At 40.6% G+C, this 18,691-nt stretch overlaps 1 protein-coding gene across 1 annotated transcript in view; it reads right to left on the reverse strand.

Annotated features, from left to right (window-relative positions):
- Window positions 1–18,691, reverse strand: part of ITK (IL2 inducible T cell kinase) — a 58,440-nt gene that overhangs the window by 32,663 nt on the left and 7,086 nt on the right. The window contains exons 2-4 of the mRNA XM_047091959.1: window positions 6,238–6,342; window positions 4,209–4,290; window positions 2,285–2,413 (exon numbers count right to left, since the gene is read on the reverse strand). Of these exons, the coding sequence (XP_046947915.1) occupies window positions 2,285–2,413; window positions 4,209–4,290; window positions 6,238–6,342 (316 nt within the window). The remainder of the gene's footprint in view (window positions 1–2,284; window positions 2,414–4,208; window positions 4,291–6,237; window positions 6,343–18,691) is intronic.

Consider the following 18,691-nt stretch of genomic DNA (forward strand, 5'->3'; position numbering starts at 1 on the left):
GTGACATGGGACCCCACCCCCTGTGCTAACACTTTAAGCACGGGCAGGGTGGGGTATTGACTTGGCTTTGTGATTAACTGAGAGGAAGAAAACAAGCGTAACAGGAAGCATGGTTCCTATTCAACACTCAACTCAGGGCACCAAGAGACTGATGTTCTAACCCTAGCTCCACTGGGAAGGAGCTGTGTGGCCTTGGTCTCCTTCCAGCCCTGAACATTCTGCAAGGGTATCTCTTCCTCCAGCCTTGCTCTCCCCTTCTTTCCTCTTCCTCTGTGTGAAGTTGGTATGTAGTGACATCAGGGCCAATTCTGGTTGCAGAAATGAATGGGGTATAGCAGGGTGCATTTTTTACCCAACCACCTCTGCTGTTTTCCAGACATACACATACATGCTGCTATATTTCAGCTTCATATTCTTCTGTCCACAAATAAAAAAGACTAGTAGGTGCAGTTGCCATTTATTGAGAGATAAGAAAGTGCCAGCAAATGTGCTAAGAGATTTCCACAACCCCATTGTTGCAACACAAATGCAGGACCACTAGCAGAGTGACTGTATGGCAGTTAGGCCTGAGTTCATGTGGGAGGAGTTCAGCATGACCAGCTCTCTCCAACTGTCATCTTGGTGCATCATTCAGATGTTCCTCACACTTCAATCGTATGTCTACCACTCAGTGGAGGGGAGTGCTGTGTACCCTGAAGAGGGACAGCTGCAAAATGCACGGTGAAGATGGAAAAATGGAAACACAGATTAAAAGAATTTCAGAATTGACAAGGGACTTAGAGATTATTTCATCTTAGGAGCCCTAAAGCTTCCCCTAACATTTGAGAGATGAGGACATTAGGGCCCTTGGGGGCCGAGTGACTGATCCAACAGCCCACAGCCAAGTGCTGGCAGGAATCTGGAGACCAGATCTCTGGCTCTGGAAATGGCTTTCACTCACTGGGGAAAGCCCATGCCATCTTGTTATTGTGATGGATTCCACCCATATAAACCCTTCTGTTTCTTTTTTATGAAATACTCTTTATGAGTACAGACCATAGGGTAATGCCGAAGATCACTGACTTCTAAAACTAGGTATATATTGTTCCTTGGGGCCATGGGATTGGTAACTTTAAACTTTCTCTCCCAAGGTGGAGGGTGAGAGGTGGTGGTTTTTAAAGTGGTACTAAGAGGGGCTGTGACTCAGGAAGCCACGGAAAACCCAGCCATGGGTTACATTTAGCACATCCGCCTTGGGTTGTCAATCCGGGGTAGTAGGTTTTAGTGCAAAAAAGAAACTGACAGATGAGAAAAGGTGGCTAGGGTAAGAGAGGTTGAGAAGAGGGGAGAATGGAAGCAAATCAATTCACACAATCCATCATTCCTATTCAACAACGCCTTTACAGAGCACTTCTCCCTGTGTGACCTTGAGCATTCCAAACTGCTCAAGGCATTCTGTTTCTGTGACCTCACACATCTACCCCAGATGACTGTGAGGAATGCGAGCACATCATGTGTAAAAGTGCATGCAAGTGAAGTTGCACTTCATTGAAAGGTCAGGTCCCAGAGCCATCACAGAAGAGAAAACCGAGTTACACACCGATCGTGAGTTCCAGAGCCTTGGACCTCCAAGGACCAGAAACAATGTCTTTTGTTTTCATTTTGTATTTAGGCCATGGCCTCCTTTTCTCTGAGGTTATGGAGATAAACGGCAAATTTGAAGGGGACGCAGTGAAAAGCCACAGAGTACAATAGACAGCTTTTGATTTTACTTTCTTCCCCTCCAAGTGTATAAAGTTGAGCTGGTATAATTAAACGTCTGCGACGTGGTGCTACTGTAACAAATAAATAATATTCTATACGTTTGAGGCTTTCTCTACAACTTGAGATTTAAGTAGACCACGCCATTCACATTTTCTAACTTGCGGGTTATATAGTAGTGCTTCCCAAACTTACTTTGCACACAAATCTCCAGGGTATCTTGTTAAAACACAAATTTTGATCTGGCACCTGGGATGGGGCCAGAGAATTTACATTTCTAACTAGCTTCCAGATGATGTTGACACTACTGGTCCAAGGACCACACTTTTAGTAGCAAGGAGCTATAAAGACATAAGGTTTGAAGTGGAAACAGATCAACAGACTAGTGTTAGAGGCGGATGATTTCCCTCCAACAGTTCTGAAGATGCAGAATTTTGTATTCAATCCTCGACACCCGTGATGATGGGAAGCTGAGAGCTTTTACTTCCTCCTGCTAGAGAGGTCGGTCATTTTACAAGAAGAAAGGGAATTCCCAGTCTCTTACCATTCTTGGTTGGATCGTACTGGGCACAGCCCACTGCGAGCTTCTCCAGCTGAGCACAGCACCTCCACCTCCCATCCATCCAGAAGTTAGGATGATACATGGGTACCAAACTGTTATTGTTCCTTGTTTCTGAAAGAGATTGGCACCAGCAGAAGAGTTATTTCAGGTTATTCTATCAAGGACAACCAACTTCTCAACTCCTTGAGATTGGACCCTGCTGTGTGAGCCTGAGTGAATAGTACCTGGAATAGTCAGAAAAATAGCCTTTTGCCCAAGCATGTACATTTATGGAAGAGTATGTGTTGGATGTGGTCATCATCAGGTCTGGGTTCTTGTCTGACCTTGGGTTAATTGTGTGTCCCTAGATTGGGCAACACCCTCACCTGAGCCTCATTTTCCCCACGGTGCAATGAGATTCTTAGACTGGATCAGTGGGCCCCACAGAAGTGCCCAAGGGGCAATGGGAAGACTGAGCGGGAGGGATTCCTGCCCCTTCATCTCTCCCCCCTTCAACCACAGGAATTTTGCTTTTATCCCTTCTAGATTTGTGGCTTTAAAGTTAGATTTTGGCAAGATTAAAAAAAAAAAAAAAGAGGTTCTCCTGCTGAAAGAAAAAAGAAATATAAAAAGTGGAGAACTCGATAGACCATCTCAAATGCTCCTTCCAGCTTTAATATCCTGTGAGTAAACCCCTACGCAGAGGGAGAATGGCCAATGAACATAGTTGGGGTCCTTTTGATAACTTTTTACTCAGTGTTTATTCTGAGCCTCATGACTTGAGAATATTCTCCAGCTTACCCAGCTCTTGTCTGTTCATATCCTATTTGAGACAACAACCTTGGAAGAAGATAAGAATTGTATTTTTATTCTCATTTTCAGATAGAGGCATCACGGCTCTCAAGATTCCAAATGGCTTGCTTATTCTTAGTCCTAATAGCTACTTAGAGACAGATTAATATCTGAACCCACTTCTCCTGCAAACCCAGGGCCTCAGGCTAAGTAACAGGACTACTAATTGAGTTCTTTCTTTGCGTTTCATTCTAAGTGTCTGCCGTGTCTTAACTCATTTATTTCTCACAATAACCCTGTGTCTGATTATTACAAGTCAGAATTTGTAGATGTAGAAATGAAGACACTGGAAGGTCAGGGAACTTGCCCAAGGTCACATACTAATAATTGGCAGAGCTGGGATTTTCACCTTAGCAGACTGGCTGCACATGTCACGTATACCCAAACGCTGTGCTGGTTCTAATTATGCTGTCAACAAGGTGAGCCTTAAGAAATACCGTTCCTGATGATCTGAAAGCTTTTAAAGTTAGCTAACATTTATGGGGTGCCAACGATGGGCCAGGCTAGTTCCGAGGGCTTTACTCACAGCAGTTCTGGAGGCAGGTACTATTATTATCATTCTCTCCTCCTTTCCTTTTTTATAGATGGGGAAACTGAAGCACAGAGCAGCTGAGGCAGTTGCCTACGCACACATGGCTAGTAAGTGGCAGAGCCAGGATTCAAACTCAGGTCATCTAACTCAAGGGCCCATCCTCTTATTATTCCCACTAGACCAGGAGTTGGCAAACTTTTTCTTAAAGGGCCAGATGGTCAATATTTTAGGTTTTGTTCAGCAGCAGGCAAAATTGATATATTATGGAGGTACTTCTATAATCCTTTAAAATATGACCATTTAAAAATACAAAAACCATCCTTAGCTTGGAGCTTTATAAAAACACGTGGTAGACTGGATTTGTTCGACCCTACATGGTACTGATAGTTGCCTCTTGGACTCAGGGTGAAAAGTTGGGATCCAACACCAACACCAAAAGTGAGAAATATTTGACCGTCAGCTGTCCTTGATCTTACTACGGAGTCCAAGCCTGCTAGAGGATCAAGGGATCTCAGGGACCGATTCACATAGGGGAGTTATTACCTTCTTTAAGGGCCAGAACCCAGCGCTGTCGGCTCTCACAGTCTGGAGCAAACACATACAGGAGGTAATTGTCATGCACAACCTGGAGGTACACAGAGTCCAAGATGAGCAGTGCGCCCAGAGAGCAGGATGATTGATAGCAGGCCCATCTAGCTTACTGGGTCAAGAGTGGGCCCTCAGGTGTTTGTCATCATAAAGGCAAACATCTGGGCAATTAGGGGACTGGTGTCCTTTTTATCCAAATATTTGAATTCACACAGGGTGAAACTCCACAGTTCAGACTACTTGTCTGAGATTCCATGTTGCCGGTAAGCAATTGCTAAATTAAAATAGCTGGAGGGGCGCCTGGGTGGCGCAGTCGGTTAAGCGTCCGACTTCAGCCAGGTCACGATCTCGCGGTCCGGGAGTTCGAGCCCCGCGTCAGGCTCGGGGCTGATGGCTCAGAGCCTGGAGCCTGTTTCCGATTCTGTGTCTCCCTCTCTCTCTGCCCCTCCCCCGTTCATGCTCTGTCTCTCTCTGTCCCAAAAATAAATAAACGTTGAAAAAAAAAATTAAAAAAAAATTAAAATAGCTGGAGGAAAAGCTCTCCATGTGACAGCATATTTATTTCTCATACTAATTTTTTTAAAAAAATGTTTATTTATTTATTTTTGAGAAAGAGAGAGAACACAAGAAGGGGACAGGCAGAGACAGAGAACGAGAAGGAGACACAGAGTCTGAAGCAGGCCCCAGGCTCCAAGCTGTCAGCTCAGAGCCCAACACAGGTCTGGAAAGCACAAACTGTGAGATCATGATCTGAGCCGATGTCAGACGCTTAACCGACTCAGCCACCCGGGAGCCCCTCTCATATTAATTTTTAAGTGATTAACAAGATCTTTCTGTCATATGAAAGAGTAAGATACTAGACGAAAAAAATTACAATTGAGACTTTAAAAGCTTCTTATTTTGAAATAATATAAGACACCCAAGAAGTTCCAAAAATAGTACAGGATCCCTGTGTTCTTTCCACCCACCTCTCCCTAATGATTATAGAACCATAGCAGAGTTCCCAAACCAGGAAGTTGACATTGGTCCAAAATGATTAACTAAACTATAGATCTTCTTTGAAATTCACCAGCTTTTTCTCATGAACTCATTTTTAATTGGAATTTTAATGACGGGAAAATACATGTTATTCACTTCAATTACTAAATATTTCAATTCACAGAGGTCAACTTTCTAGTAAGAAAAGAATCCTTTTCTGTATCACATTAAAAATGCGATATTTACCCCTCAAATTGGCAAAGAGGAACCGTACCCTAGAATGTACAAAGAGATATCCACTCCTTCAGAGTCACAGATGCCAAGAGTGATGCCAAAATTTGGACAATGTCATGACCTAAAGACCAGAGATAACCTTTACCAACTCTTTCCAGTAGAACTTCTTGCAATGATGAAAACATTCTATAATCTGTGCTATCCAGAACATAGCTATTGAACACGTGAAATGTTCACCCATTCAGTGGGCTTAGTGTGACTCAGGAACTGAATTTTCAATATTGGTTAATTTAATTTACATCTAAATATTAAACATACACCTGTAGCTAGTGGCTACTGTATTGGACAATACAACTCCAGACAGTTCTCAGATTGTAAAATCTAAGTCTTTTTGTCCCAGAACCTCCAAACAATTATACTCGAGTGCTGCAATCTGTTGACCCAAATCATAAGTAAATGGCACTTAAGAGTATTAGGCTTGGGGCCTTTGACAGTTTTTTTCTTTGCTCTAGGGGCAGAGAATTGGGACTTCTGTTGAGGCAGGGAAGACATGAGAGAAAGAGAAATGAGGAATTACACCTTTTCAAAATTTTGTGATTTGAGGGATGAGTGAATCAATAATTGAAGGAACACAGTAGCTTTCTTCTGGCTTAGTCTAAGACCTAACTATAGATCAGAGTCATTCCTGGTCTACCTTCTATTACAATGACTGAGACTTTCAACCATCATGCGAGGAATGGGAAACTAGCAATCTCAGGCATAGTGGACTTACCTGAAATGGATATTTATAGTGGCATGGGATACTAATGTCACTTTTCACAATCTCAACACATTTGATTCGGGAGAGTTCAATGGAGCCCTTCAATGTGCGCTTTTTCTGTGGGGAAAAGAAGCACATTCCATTTAAAGAGAGAAGACCATATTTTTGTCCAGGTTGGTTGTAGAAATCCACTACTCTATAGATAAGATCCGTTAGCTTTGTAAACTAATCCCCCATGTATCCAGAAGTTACTTCTTGGCCCTTAGTGCCTAAGAGAGACACTCTGAGCCAACTCCTGGGAGAAACTGCCCTGTTAATTGTCTCTAATGGGGTCACTGATTTTAACTCATTGAGCAAAGGCACCTTATATCTCAGTGACCTTGTGACAAACAGCGGCATTTGTAGAACTTGTAGCTGGGGTGGGTAGTGCAGTATAGGAAACCAACTATACATGTGCCTGTTTTCTCTGTTTTGTGCCTTATTAGCACAGTAGTTGAATTCAGGCATGTCCTGCATGGTGATGTATACTCTCAGTGGCACCTTTCTTTTCTACGTATGGATTCTCCAGGTCCCTTTTATTTATTCACAATCCCACAATGACACTTCTGTAGGACATTTCTGACTCTGCTCTATAACTACCTCTTCTTCACAGCCCCATCATCTGGTCCCATGTCTCATTTCCTTGGAAGTTTGCTAGATTTCTTTCCTTGGTAATTAATTTACATTATGGTCATGTGACAGTCATGACTTATAATGATGCTATAAACATTTTACTCAATTCTAAGGGTCCTTGTACTTGGAAAGTGGATTCCAGGAGATGTTACCCAATGGGACAGATTCTATTGTGAACTATCAGGCTCCAAGGAAGGCTAGTTAGGGAAAAGTTTTTGTGGAGCAGAAGCTTTTCTCAAGTGCCTGGAATTAGGCTTCCATTGAGAATAGAATTTAATTCAGATATGGAACTGTTGCAAAATACTTTGTTATACCTTATCTTTTAGAAAAAGGTAAAAAATGGTGGTGAATTGAGCAAAAGTTGGAAAGGGCTAGGTTCAAAGTTAAGTTCTGTTTTCTTCTTTATTTTCTGTCTGGATGATCTATCCATTGATGTAAGTCGGATGCTAAGGTCCCCAACTATTATTGTATTACTGTCAATTTCTCTCTTTATGTCTATTAACAACTGCTTTATGTATTTAGGTGCTCCAATGTTGAATAAATAGATATTTACAATTGTTATATTCGCTCATTGTTGGTTCCTTTATCATTGTGTAATGTCCTGCTTTGTCTCTTGTTACCATTTTTGTTTTAAAGTCTTATTTTGACTAATGTAAGTATTGCTACCCCGGAATTTTGTGTATGTGCATGTCCATTTGCATAGAATATCTTTTTTCATTCCTTCACCTTCAGTCTTTATGTGTCTTTGGTTTTGAAGTGAGTGTTGTAGGCAGCATACAGATGAGTTTTATTTTTTTATCCATTCTGTCCCCCTATGTCTTGATTGGAGCATTTAGACAATTTATATTTAAGTTATTATTGATAGGTATGTACTTATTGCCATCTTGTTACTTGTTTTCTAGTTGTTTTTATAGTCCTTCTCTGCAAAGTTGGCTCAGCCTCTAACTAGCAATGTGACCTTGGACAACACATCTCACCTTCCTGTACTTCAATTTTTACATCCACTAAGTGAGGATAGTAATGCCTACCTTGTAAAGATTATTTGGGGAATAAAATGGGTGTATGTAAACAAATTGTTTGGCTTATAATAGATGCCCTTGATAAAGGGTACTCTCCCAACTAAAGAGGTTAAGGAAATCCTAACTATGGTAAGAGAGTCATGACATTGTAAAATTCTCCAGAAGAGAGCTCAGTCTGTACTTCCTAATTTTTGCTACCCAGCCTGTTTGCTGGCCTTTGCTTTAGCAGCTAAGGCACAGAAGTGAGATTAAAAAAAAAGTCAAGAGGTGAAAAGTATCCTCTGTCAAATACAAGGAGGCTTTGCAGTGCTTCTTTTTAAATTTTCTTTCTAAAAAATACTTAATTCTTCAAGTATAAAACTTATCTGTGTAAAATAGTATGGAAGTATGTTAAGAAAGTATTTATAGTCTCATATTATTCCACTCTTCTCCACAACCTTGAGGTACCCAAGTTTAACCATTTGGAATGCATTTGTCTTTCCCACACACATTTATAGGATATATACAAACAAAAACAAGCATCTGATTCACATAGTGGTCTACAGCTTGCTTTTGTAACCTAAGGATGTATTAAAAGGTCAGTTTTCCCTTAAAAACCTCTGAAAACATGTGTCCTTTGGGCTCAAAATATCTTCTCATTTAGAGTCTTCCACAGCTACAAATACATGCCTTGGTCCTGCCCATAATCATAGTTGTTGGCGATGGTTAATCTGTTTTTCAAAAACAGAAGAGCACAAGGGAGTTACCTTTTCAACAACCTTCTGTTGCTATGGGTAAACAGGGAGGCTGAGTTTTGAGGTTATCTTGTTTTTTGACCTTTATTGCATTGTTTCCTTAGTAGTATATATAATGAAATGCAACAAAAAGCTCATGGCAGTAATATGACAACTCTGTTTGCAAACGTGTTTGTCCTTGGAACCCACTAAATCCTATGCTCCCTGAGAGAGAAACCAGGACAGCTATCACCGAATTTTTAAGGCATAGCGACAAGCCTACAACAGATGCTCAGTCAGAATGATATGAACAAAGGGCACCACTTTGAAACACAATTTAAACAATCTCAGTCAGGTATAAGGCTAATGCATTTATCTACTCAGGAAATATTTACTGGGGAGCCAGCTACAAACTAGGTGCTGTTCTGAGAGCAGGAAATAGATGAACTTGGTAGACTATGTAAAGGAGCTCCCAGTCTTGTTGAGAAAGCAGGCAATGAAACAAGTGCTATAAAGAGAATGGAATAGGTTGAGGTGACCAACTTGTGGACAGGGGAGGCCTGTCTGGAGAGAGGACATTTGAGAAAAGATCAAACAGTTGAAAACGGATCCAGACATGAAGTCTGGTGGGGAGGGTGGTGGTAAGTACCGTATGTAAAGTTCACAACAAGAGCAAAAGTCCCAGGGTAGCAAAGTTTTGGATATGTAATGGTTGTTACTAGCCTGGGATCATCATAACCAGGGTACAAAGTGGAGGTAAGTATTAACCAGAGTTGTGAGTAGGGATAAAAGTTCTGTGTGCGAGTTTTAAAGCAGTGCTGCCTAATAATAGCAGAATGTGAACCATACGCGTAACTTAAAGTTTTCTAGTAGCACATTAAAAGAAAGCAAAAAAAGGAACAATGAAATTAATTTTAAGAACATATTTTGTTTGCCTCATTATATCTAAAATATTCGTTCAATGTGTGATCAACATAAAAAAATTAATGAGCTACATTACTTTTTTGCTAAGTCCTTGAAATCGTGTATTATACAACACATCTCAATTTGGACTTGCCACATTTCAAGTGCTCAGTGGCCACACATGGGTCTGGCCCCATTATCGGACAGTGCAGCTTCAAGATACCCAAGAAAGTGTTCTCCTCTAACCTTACATTATATCCTTTGATCTCTTAATATTCATTGACTTTAAACAAGGATTTTAAGAGGCATTGTGTTTTAACAGCCTGTCAGGTAAGCTGACCGTCAGGTTTGTTCTTCAGTAGGAATGGATTTCACATTTCACCATCAAAACTCACTCTTCATCCTAAATGGCTGCCCTGAGGTCAGTTGTCCTCAAATCTCTCAAGATCGGATATGTGAAAAACAAGAGACCGGCTGTGCATCCCCCCCAGCTGGGTCCTGGGGAGTAGCTGGTCCGTGAGCTAAACACAGTTTCATCTCTGAGAAATGGTGATTGCCTATAATCATCCCAAACAACTGTGCTATTTCTGAAAAAATTCCAGGGTAACCCTTCCAAGGAAACCACATAAGAGCCATCAGGGAAAGAAAGACACCAAGTAAAACCTGCCCTCATTCTTGTCATTCCATCTGTATCACTTGGGGTGAAAGTCGCAGGACCTCACTTGGCTTGGTCTTTTTTCTCGGCCATGTTCAAAGCTACAGTGTCCTCATATTCCAAAGCTTCTCCCTGGACACCTGACGTGTGTCAAACAGAATCCAACAAGATGCTGGTGCCCACATATTTGCACAAAGGCAAGCTTGTGCCAGCAGCTTTTATATCCCCTTTCTTTTTATGTTAATATATTGTATAAAATAGAATTTTATATTGTGAGTTTCAAAGAGAGAGGCAGGGAACAAAACCAAAAGAAAGGACAATGAACATTTTTGAGCACTTCTTATACCTCGGGCACTCAACGGGCCAGAGCCAATTTAATCCCACGATCCTGCAAAGTATCATTGCCCCACCTTGCATGTGAGGAAATTGAGGTTCAGAGAGGCCAAGTCTCTTACTAAGCAGGAGGGCAGGATACAAGCCCAAGCCTAGGACCCCAGAGCCTGAGTGCTTAACTAATGTGTTTCATGGCTCTTGCTCTTCCCCCAACTTCCCACAGGAGATTTTCATTCTCTGAACTCCCCACAGGGAACAATCAATTGCACGATCGATGCACCAAACTGTGACCCAGCAGACATTTGTCTGTGCCCTATTTGGTTGTGCAATGCTTATGCTGGATTTGAGAGGGAGAGCACATTCTCTGCTTCCTCAGAATAATTCCCTCCACTTCACTCCTATGACAGTGGCTCCTTGGCTGTTTGGCTAGTCCAGCAGGTACGACAGTGAGACGCGATGTGTCTGATACCTAAGAAAGGTATCTAAAAAACAGCAGAACTTCAGATTTCTGCTTTGGAGAGGCAGAATGGGCGACGACTGGAACTTTCAGGTCCGGTAGACCTGCATCTGCCTGACCAGCTGTGCAATCTGAGGCAAGTATCTCAACTTCTCAATTGCCTTGTTGTTTTTAAAGTGAGAATAATAATCGTCCCTGAATCATTGGGCTAACTTAGAGGACTTATAAAAAAGCCACATAAACCTACTAGCAAAATAAACTTCATTCACATAACAAACCAATCACTCAAGTTAAGTTACCTGCTTTCCTTTCCTTTGCTTCCCCCCCAAATAAGACCTTGTTCTCTTGTGTCTACATTTTGGGAGTGATTTTCTTTTGGGCAAATATGTAACCAGGAGCCACCATTAATTTTTAACTGGCGATACTGGTGATTTTGACATTTTGGAGTCATTTAATTTGCAAATTATCTGTAAAATCAAATTATTTGCAAAATGAAAAGGGGCCTGTTTCCTGGTCTCCCGACCGTGTTGCATTTCCTCTTCCAGGGCTTTTGCTTTCTGCTTTTCTTCAAACTCGCCTGTCAAAACCTTCCTCAAATGGTCATTCTCCAAAGGTTTAACTCACTGATAGATTAAAGGTTGGCTTGTTTCAGAGGAGTTTGGATTAGGACAGATATTAGAAACTGAGGCCAGGAAGGAGCTTTGATAATTGAATTTTGGGCATTAGGGGAGAGAATATTTTTCAAAGGGGGGAGTGAGACATCTAAGACTTTCCTGAATCACACTGTAAAAGTAGCCACATACTGTCTTTATCAGAGTTTCTTTATGATTAGAAAGTCTTACTGGTGATGATTTGAATAAGGCATTTCAAATATTTTGCTCAATGCCTCTTCCAGAGTGTAGTATATTGTACAAATGTGAAATGGCGCAATGACACCATTGAAATTAAAATTGATGTCATGTGAGATGAAACTTAAGTCACTGATTTGAGGGTTATTCCCCTGTGCCTCCCCCACAGCAGAATGCCAGTTCTAAACTTGACTTGAGGGGTCTTCCTGAGTTTTAGTTTCATCCTCTCTGCAACACATGCTCAAGGTAGCCCCTGAATTTGCTCCCAGTTTCCCAGCTCAGCTTTCTGTCTTTTATGACAAAGGGTACCTTTGTCTCTGCAGGGGAGAAGAGCAGAGATTCAGAACTCACAAACGCCACGGTTTGAAATCTCTGCAGTGACAAGTAACATAGGGCAAACTTGGCTTAGTTCTTTGGGCTTAGTCCTTTTAGTTCTTAAGGTGTAATGAGATTGTTGACAGCTGCCTCTCAGGGTTACTGTGACCTGAGCTGTGGAAAGGCACCCAGCACGTTGCCTAATACCCAATAAAGATGTGATCATTAGTATCTCAATGGAAAACACCAGTTTCTTCTAAAACACCAGTGCAATTTGTGATTCGCTGTTGCTGGCTCCTCTCCCCTCCCCACCCCCATCCCAACCTGTCTTCATCTGGACCTACCTCCATGAATCTTTGCAATTCTGGGAGAATCTGAAATTAAGGGAGCATATTTTGAGGCTCCTGGGCTGACTTAAAGTTAGGAAACTCTGATCCATCCCACACCTGCCTTCTTTCCTTTCCTCTTTTCTGTAACACCTTTTAGTCATAGCTAAACCAGAGTCAACTGGCTTTCCTCACCTCAGCTTTTCACAGTGTGGTTTTTAATGAGGCTGGTTGTGCTGTGGGGAAAACTCTCTAGCTACCCTTAAAGTCGTCCATCTTGTTCGTAGTATCACCCTGACTCTCCAAGAGAAAAAAAAAGTGAGGCTTTTACCCTAAAAGGGAAGAAAAAGCAAGAAAAGAGAAAAAGAAAGAAAGAAAGAAAGAAAATGGACTATACTGTTGTACAGTTTCCAGAGGGAAATTTGGGATCTTTCTTAAAAGTATGAGTGGACTTTCTCACAAGAAACTGTTAAGAGCAAATACTTGTGGGAACAGTTCTGGTGTTTGGAAGTAGGAAGAGAGCTTTCTTTCAACCTCATATCTTTCTATACTCTTTCACTTTTGTACCACGAACTTGTATTTGTTATATTTAAAAACAAAATATAAACAAACGCATTTTCCTTATAGGATTTATCCTACAGGAACATTTGTTCAAAATGTATCAAGATGTAGGGAGAAGGATTTCATAACGGCCTTATTTATTTCAATAAAAAAACCCCTAGAGAACCTTAAATATTCATCCATAGACAAATGGTTAAATTAGTTATGGTTCATCCCTCCTGTAGCCGTTAACAAAGAGGTCTACATGGAGGAACAAAAATGTATACATTAACTGAAAAAAGCAGGTGTAGAGCAAAAGATGGAGCCTCACCGCATTTTTGGAAAGAGAAATAATAAAATACATAATAGGAAATGCAAAACTCAAATAATACAAGGAGGAACCCTGCTGACACTGGCTCTCCCTCGTGGGTGGCACTATAGCCGACTTTGACAGGGTAAATGTGATGTTTTGGTAATATTTGAAGTTGTTGCAGGGAGCATGTAAATTTACTAAGCAGAAAAGTGAAAATAATATTTTAAAGCAGTCAGAAATTTAAAAACACCACCCTGTACTACAACTTTGCAGATTTCTGTGGGAGAGGGCTGAGGGGTACACGTCGAATGCTGGGTGTGCAAAATGATGCAGCTTTTTGCCCTCGTAGCCTCCTGACCCCATTAGCAGTCAGTGGCAGCCAGGCAGCCCCTGTCACCTGCTCTTCTTTCTTCTTTATCCATGGAGGTTCAAGTTCACGACGGGTCCTCTCATCTTCTTGGGTGATAACCATTTTCTTCATAGATTCCACAGGCTTTTATGGGGTATATTTATTTTAGAAGTAAAGCAATACTTCAGGAATAATTTCTAGGCCTCGTTTATGTTAGATAAAGATATAGTGGTCCTAGCCTTTCAAAAGCATTTTTGTTTAAATTTGTTTTCAAAAGTGAGCAGAGAAAAGGACTTATATAGAAACCAAGAGCAAGAAGCGGGTGCTGAAGTAAATCCTCAAGGTTCCCTGCACATTTTGTCTCTGTCCTGTGAATGCTTTTTCAAAACCCCCCTTCTTTCCAGAATAGGCCATTTGAGATTTTTAATGAATTTGAAACTGTATATTTTTTTATATGCCTTTCAAACATTGGAGAGTCAGTAGCCAAAGCATATAAATTAGCAACCTCACTACATTTCAGAAAATAACCCTAGCACAGAGGTGATGATCAACGAATATTTGTTAACCGGTTGATTGAAGGAACAGCAGGTTAGACTAAGTGTGCAGCAGAAAGTGTTGTGCGTGAACCCTATGACAAAACTCTTGATAGGATTGATTTGAATAAGATTTCCAGAATGATTGGCAGGTGGATACAAATCTCTTGACAATGAAAAGATAGGTCAAAACCAGTCTGCACAAAGGGCTGAGCTAATAAAGAGCTCCTACAAATTATTAAGGAAAATATTAACAACATTATAAAGAAATGGGAAAAGGAATACAGATTGTTCTTAAATATAGGAAAAAAGGCTCAAACTTACTATGAAAACTGAAATGCAAATAATTGATACCGAGATACCATTTTTTAAACCTGTCAGACTTGCAAAGATCAAAACGTATGGTAATGGTGTTGGTGAGGTTTTGATAAAGCAAGCATCTTACATATGGCCCTGGGGAATGTTCATTGGCACAACCTCTACGGAGAATAATTTGGTTATGTTCAATAAGATAACAGATGCAAATATCCTTTGACATAGCAATTCTACTTCTGGAAATGTTATCTATAGACCAAGGTTTCCCAACCTTGGCACTATTAACAACGTAGGCTGGATAATCCTTTGTTGTGAGTTTGTCCTGTGCCTTGTAGAAGGCTTAGCAGCATGCTGGACTCTACCCAAAAATGTCAGTAGCACTCCCCTCCCTAGTTATGAAAATGAAAAAATTTCCAGCATTGCCAAAGATGGGCAAAATCACCTGTTACAGACATACAGAAAGTGACATAAAGATGAGGTTATTCATTCCTTGTCATTTGCAATGACAAAAAAAAAATTGGAAACAGACTGAATGTCCATCATTAAGGTAACTTTTTATCCATTCAGTGAAATATTATGCATCCACAAAAAAGAATGAAGAAGCTCTTTGCATATAGGTGTGGTTTGATCTTCAAGAAGTATTGCTAACCAACCAAAAGAAAAGCTAAGAAGTATGTCACATAGAGTATGCTACTATTGCATAAAAAGGAGGACAAGAAGAATACTGAGTTGTGTTTACATATGTATGCATAAAGTATCATTGGAAGAACTGATAGGAAATTGATTATATCGGTTGCTTTCAGGCACTGAAGCGCTGTGGCTTAGGATAAAGGTGGGAGTTGGCCATTTCATAACATTTAGTAACTGTTTTTTTAAAAAATGTATGTGAATGTATTATCTATTGATGAATTTTTTTAAAAGTTAGTCTATATTTTGCAGAAGATGACCTGAAAAAGTGGCTACTAATAAAGAGACCTGAAGTCCAACGGGCACAAAGGCAAGGGGGCAAGAGTTCATTCCACCAGCAGTTCTGTTTTGTGCATTAATATTAATTTGCAACACAGATGAAAGCAAAGTGAACAGCAGTAACCTAATGTCATTGAGATTTATAAAGAATTAGAATAACTTTCTCTGGAGTTCAGAGAAATTTGGAGGTCAGACAGCTTGTGGTTGCAGGTTCACTTGCCCCTGAGTCACAGCTTTCTAGGTAGAGCAGGGGGTCTGAGAGGATCTCTTTTGCCTGTCTCTTCTATGTTCACCTTTCGAAGTGCTCTGGTCTTTGTGGATGCACCTGTGCCTCTAAATGTCCAGGGGGATTATTACATTTCACTCTCTGAACAGACTAAGTGTCTACTATTTTAAAGCAAAGAATCATGAATGGTGATTCATGTTGCTATTCCGTGGATTCTGTGTTTCCAATCTTCCATTTGCACCCCACCCGCGCACTCTCCACCATTGTGTAGTTCCACCAACTGGTACCATGGACTTAATGTTATTATTTAAATGGATTGATTTTTCACCTCAACAAATTTACTCTAAAGGGAAGTTTTAAATCACCACCATATGCTTAAAAATACTTTTTTTCTGAAGTAAATTATAATAAACATACATATATAAGTATTAAATTAAAAAATGTCAGAACCAGATCTGTCCATGTACCATCTAGAGTACATCTAGTGGTACCCCACTTTGGGAAACACTTAATTGGGTCACTATACATGAAATTGGCCATAGCGTGGACTGCGAAAGTGGCTACATTTGGTATTAGTGCCCTCGATCTCACTTTCTGGGCCCTTGGTCCTGGCTTATAGCCCTGTCTGGTGGTCTTTTTCCTGTATTATCACTCTGGGTATAGCATTCCCGGGATGTTATTCTCAGAAAGTGCCCAATGAGGGGTAGTTATGAATGGCTAGTCCAGTAAACTAAACAGAGCTGAGGTTCATACAGCATCTTTCCTTGGCAAAGGTCACCCCAGGAGCAGAGCCTCAAGTTTATAAGGTCAGGAACTCATTTTTGTCAGCTCACAGAGTCCGGTGGACAGGAACACACTCTGCAAAATCACAAGTGACTGGCGAATTCGCAACCTTGCAGTGAGAAACAGACTGGCCAAGATGCTTGTATCAGTTTTGCAGAGAATTCTTGGAGATACGACTAGGGCAACCAAAATGATATCAGAAAAGCATATGTTAGTGGGATCAAAGTATAGGGAATTACCAAAGCCCAAGGCAAGATGCTGTTTTTAACACTTACTACCACTACTGTGACCCTGGGAAAATTTCTGAACTTCTCCATGTCTCAATTGCTTCCTCTCTAAAACAGAATATTACTTTTAGCTTCTGCAGAGAACTGTGAGGGTTACATGAGAAAATTCATAGGAATGTGTTCAGTCTTCTTGCAGTGATGCTAGTTATTGTTGTCAATGATATTGTTGTGCTGTCATTCAGGTAAACTTGGGGGGCCCTGCTCCAGACCTCTATTATACAGTGTTGTTCATTGAAACTCACCAATGAACCCTTGGCCCAACTCTCTCTTCTCAGCCACCATGGCTGCTAAGACTCCTCAAACCCAAACAAGCTTAGATCTGAAAATACATTTAACCTAACTTTTAATGTTTGTCCCAGATGTGTGGCCTAGGAAAAGATACTTAGCTACTCTAAGCCTCTCCTTTCTCATCAACAAAATGGGGATCTTTTGCAAAGTAGGAAGCTTTTTGGCACTTGTTAAATCCTGCTACATGTATGGTGGGTTCATGTACATATATGTGACTGACTTTATATCAAATCATTTGATCCATGTATAGTATAAAATATTATGTATCTTCCCCCTTTCTCACCGTAACATTCAAAGTCTATAAAAATAGTGCACTTGAAAAATCACCACAACAATGGGATTCTTTGGTTTTCCTAAGTTCCTTCTTAGAAACACAGTCTTCCCTAATGGTTCTGGTAACTTCTGGTGGCTGCGTGCATTGCTTCAGTCTCTGTAAGATGATGTAGCAGCAAATGATAGAGGCCATAAAATAATCTTATTTTATGACAAATGTAGTATTCTATCCTAAGGACCTGATTTTTAAAAGGAGACAGGTTTATGTTAGGTATATTAGCATTTTTCAGTGTTCTGACTGAAACACGTTCATACCCAGAAACAACCTGAATGTCAAAGAATAGATGACAAAGAATTGATGACAAGTTCATCAATTTTTTCAAGTATGTAGAACAGATAAGTATCTCTCTGAAGTGAACTAATTCAATCATGAAAAAAATCATATGTATGAAAAAATGATTACTTTGGGACCATGTAGATAAGTAGAAATGTATCTATAAAAGAACAAATGAAAAAAGTAGAATATAAAATTGTCATGCATTATGATTAGAACTACATGAAATTTATGTCTACGTAAGAGCACAGGTCATTCTCACAGAGACTGTAAATTGATGCCTTTAGACAAAAGAGTTACAGAGAATACTTCTGCATAACTATTTCATTAATTTTTTAAAATAGTGTGAGTATATGAACATTTGCTGCTCTGTCTCCTGTGATTAATCAAAGTGGGTTCAACCTGATTCTAATCGGTTTTTGGTCTTTGCTTCTAATGGCTGCCTGAGCTCCAGGTTGGCCCTGAGCACCTTTCCACCAAGACATGCAGGAAGAGGATTCCAGACAAAGTATCCCCAGAAGAGGGAGGTTATAGGATGTCAGCAAGAACCCCTCTCTTGAACTCAGTATGTTCACTTCTCTGTTCCATACACAGGCCAAGCCTTTTCCTACTTCACAACCTTCACACTGGCCGTGCCCTCTGCCTGAAATGCTTTTCTTCATTTCTTCAGGTCACTGGATCTTTCTCATCCTTCAGGCCCTAGCCTGGCTATAAATTCCTTCTGTGGCTACCCTTCTTCCCAACTCAGCGCCAGCTCCTGCTTAGTCTTTCTACAGAACCTACCACCGTCTGTATCTGCCCCATATATTTATGTACTTGTGGTTGTCTGCCTTCTCTACTAGCTAAGCTTGTGAGGGCAGACACCTTTCCTCTGTTATTTATCACCATATTCCTGGCACGTAGCCTGAAGCATGGCACATAGATGTCAAGACATGCTTGCTGAACAAATGAAAGAAACTTTACATACCAGAAAAGAAACATTTCCTTGATACAGTGTTAGGTTTAAAATAATGGGATG

This window comes from Lynx rufus, unplaced genomic scaffold, assembly GCF_022079265.1.
Source record: "Lynx rufus isolate CCGP_SWC_20201006 ecotype Redwood Valley unplaced genomic scaffold, mLynRuf1.p SCAF_1, whole genome shotgun sequence".
Taxonomy (NCBI): Eukaryota; Metazoa; Chordata; class Mammalia; order Carnivora; family Felidae; genus Lynx; species Lynx rufus.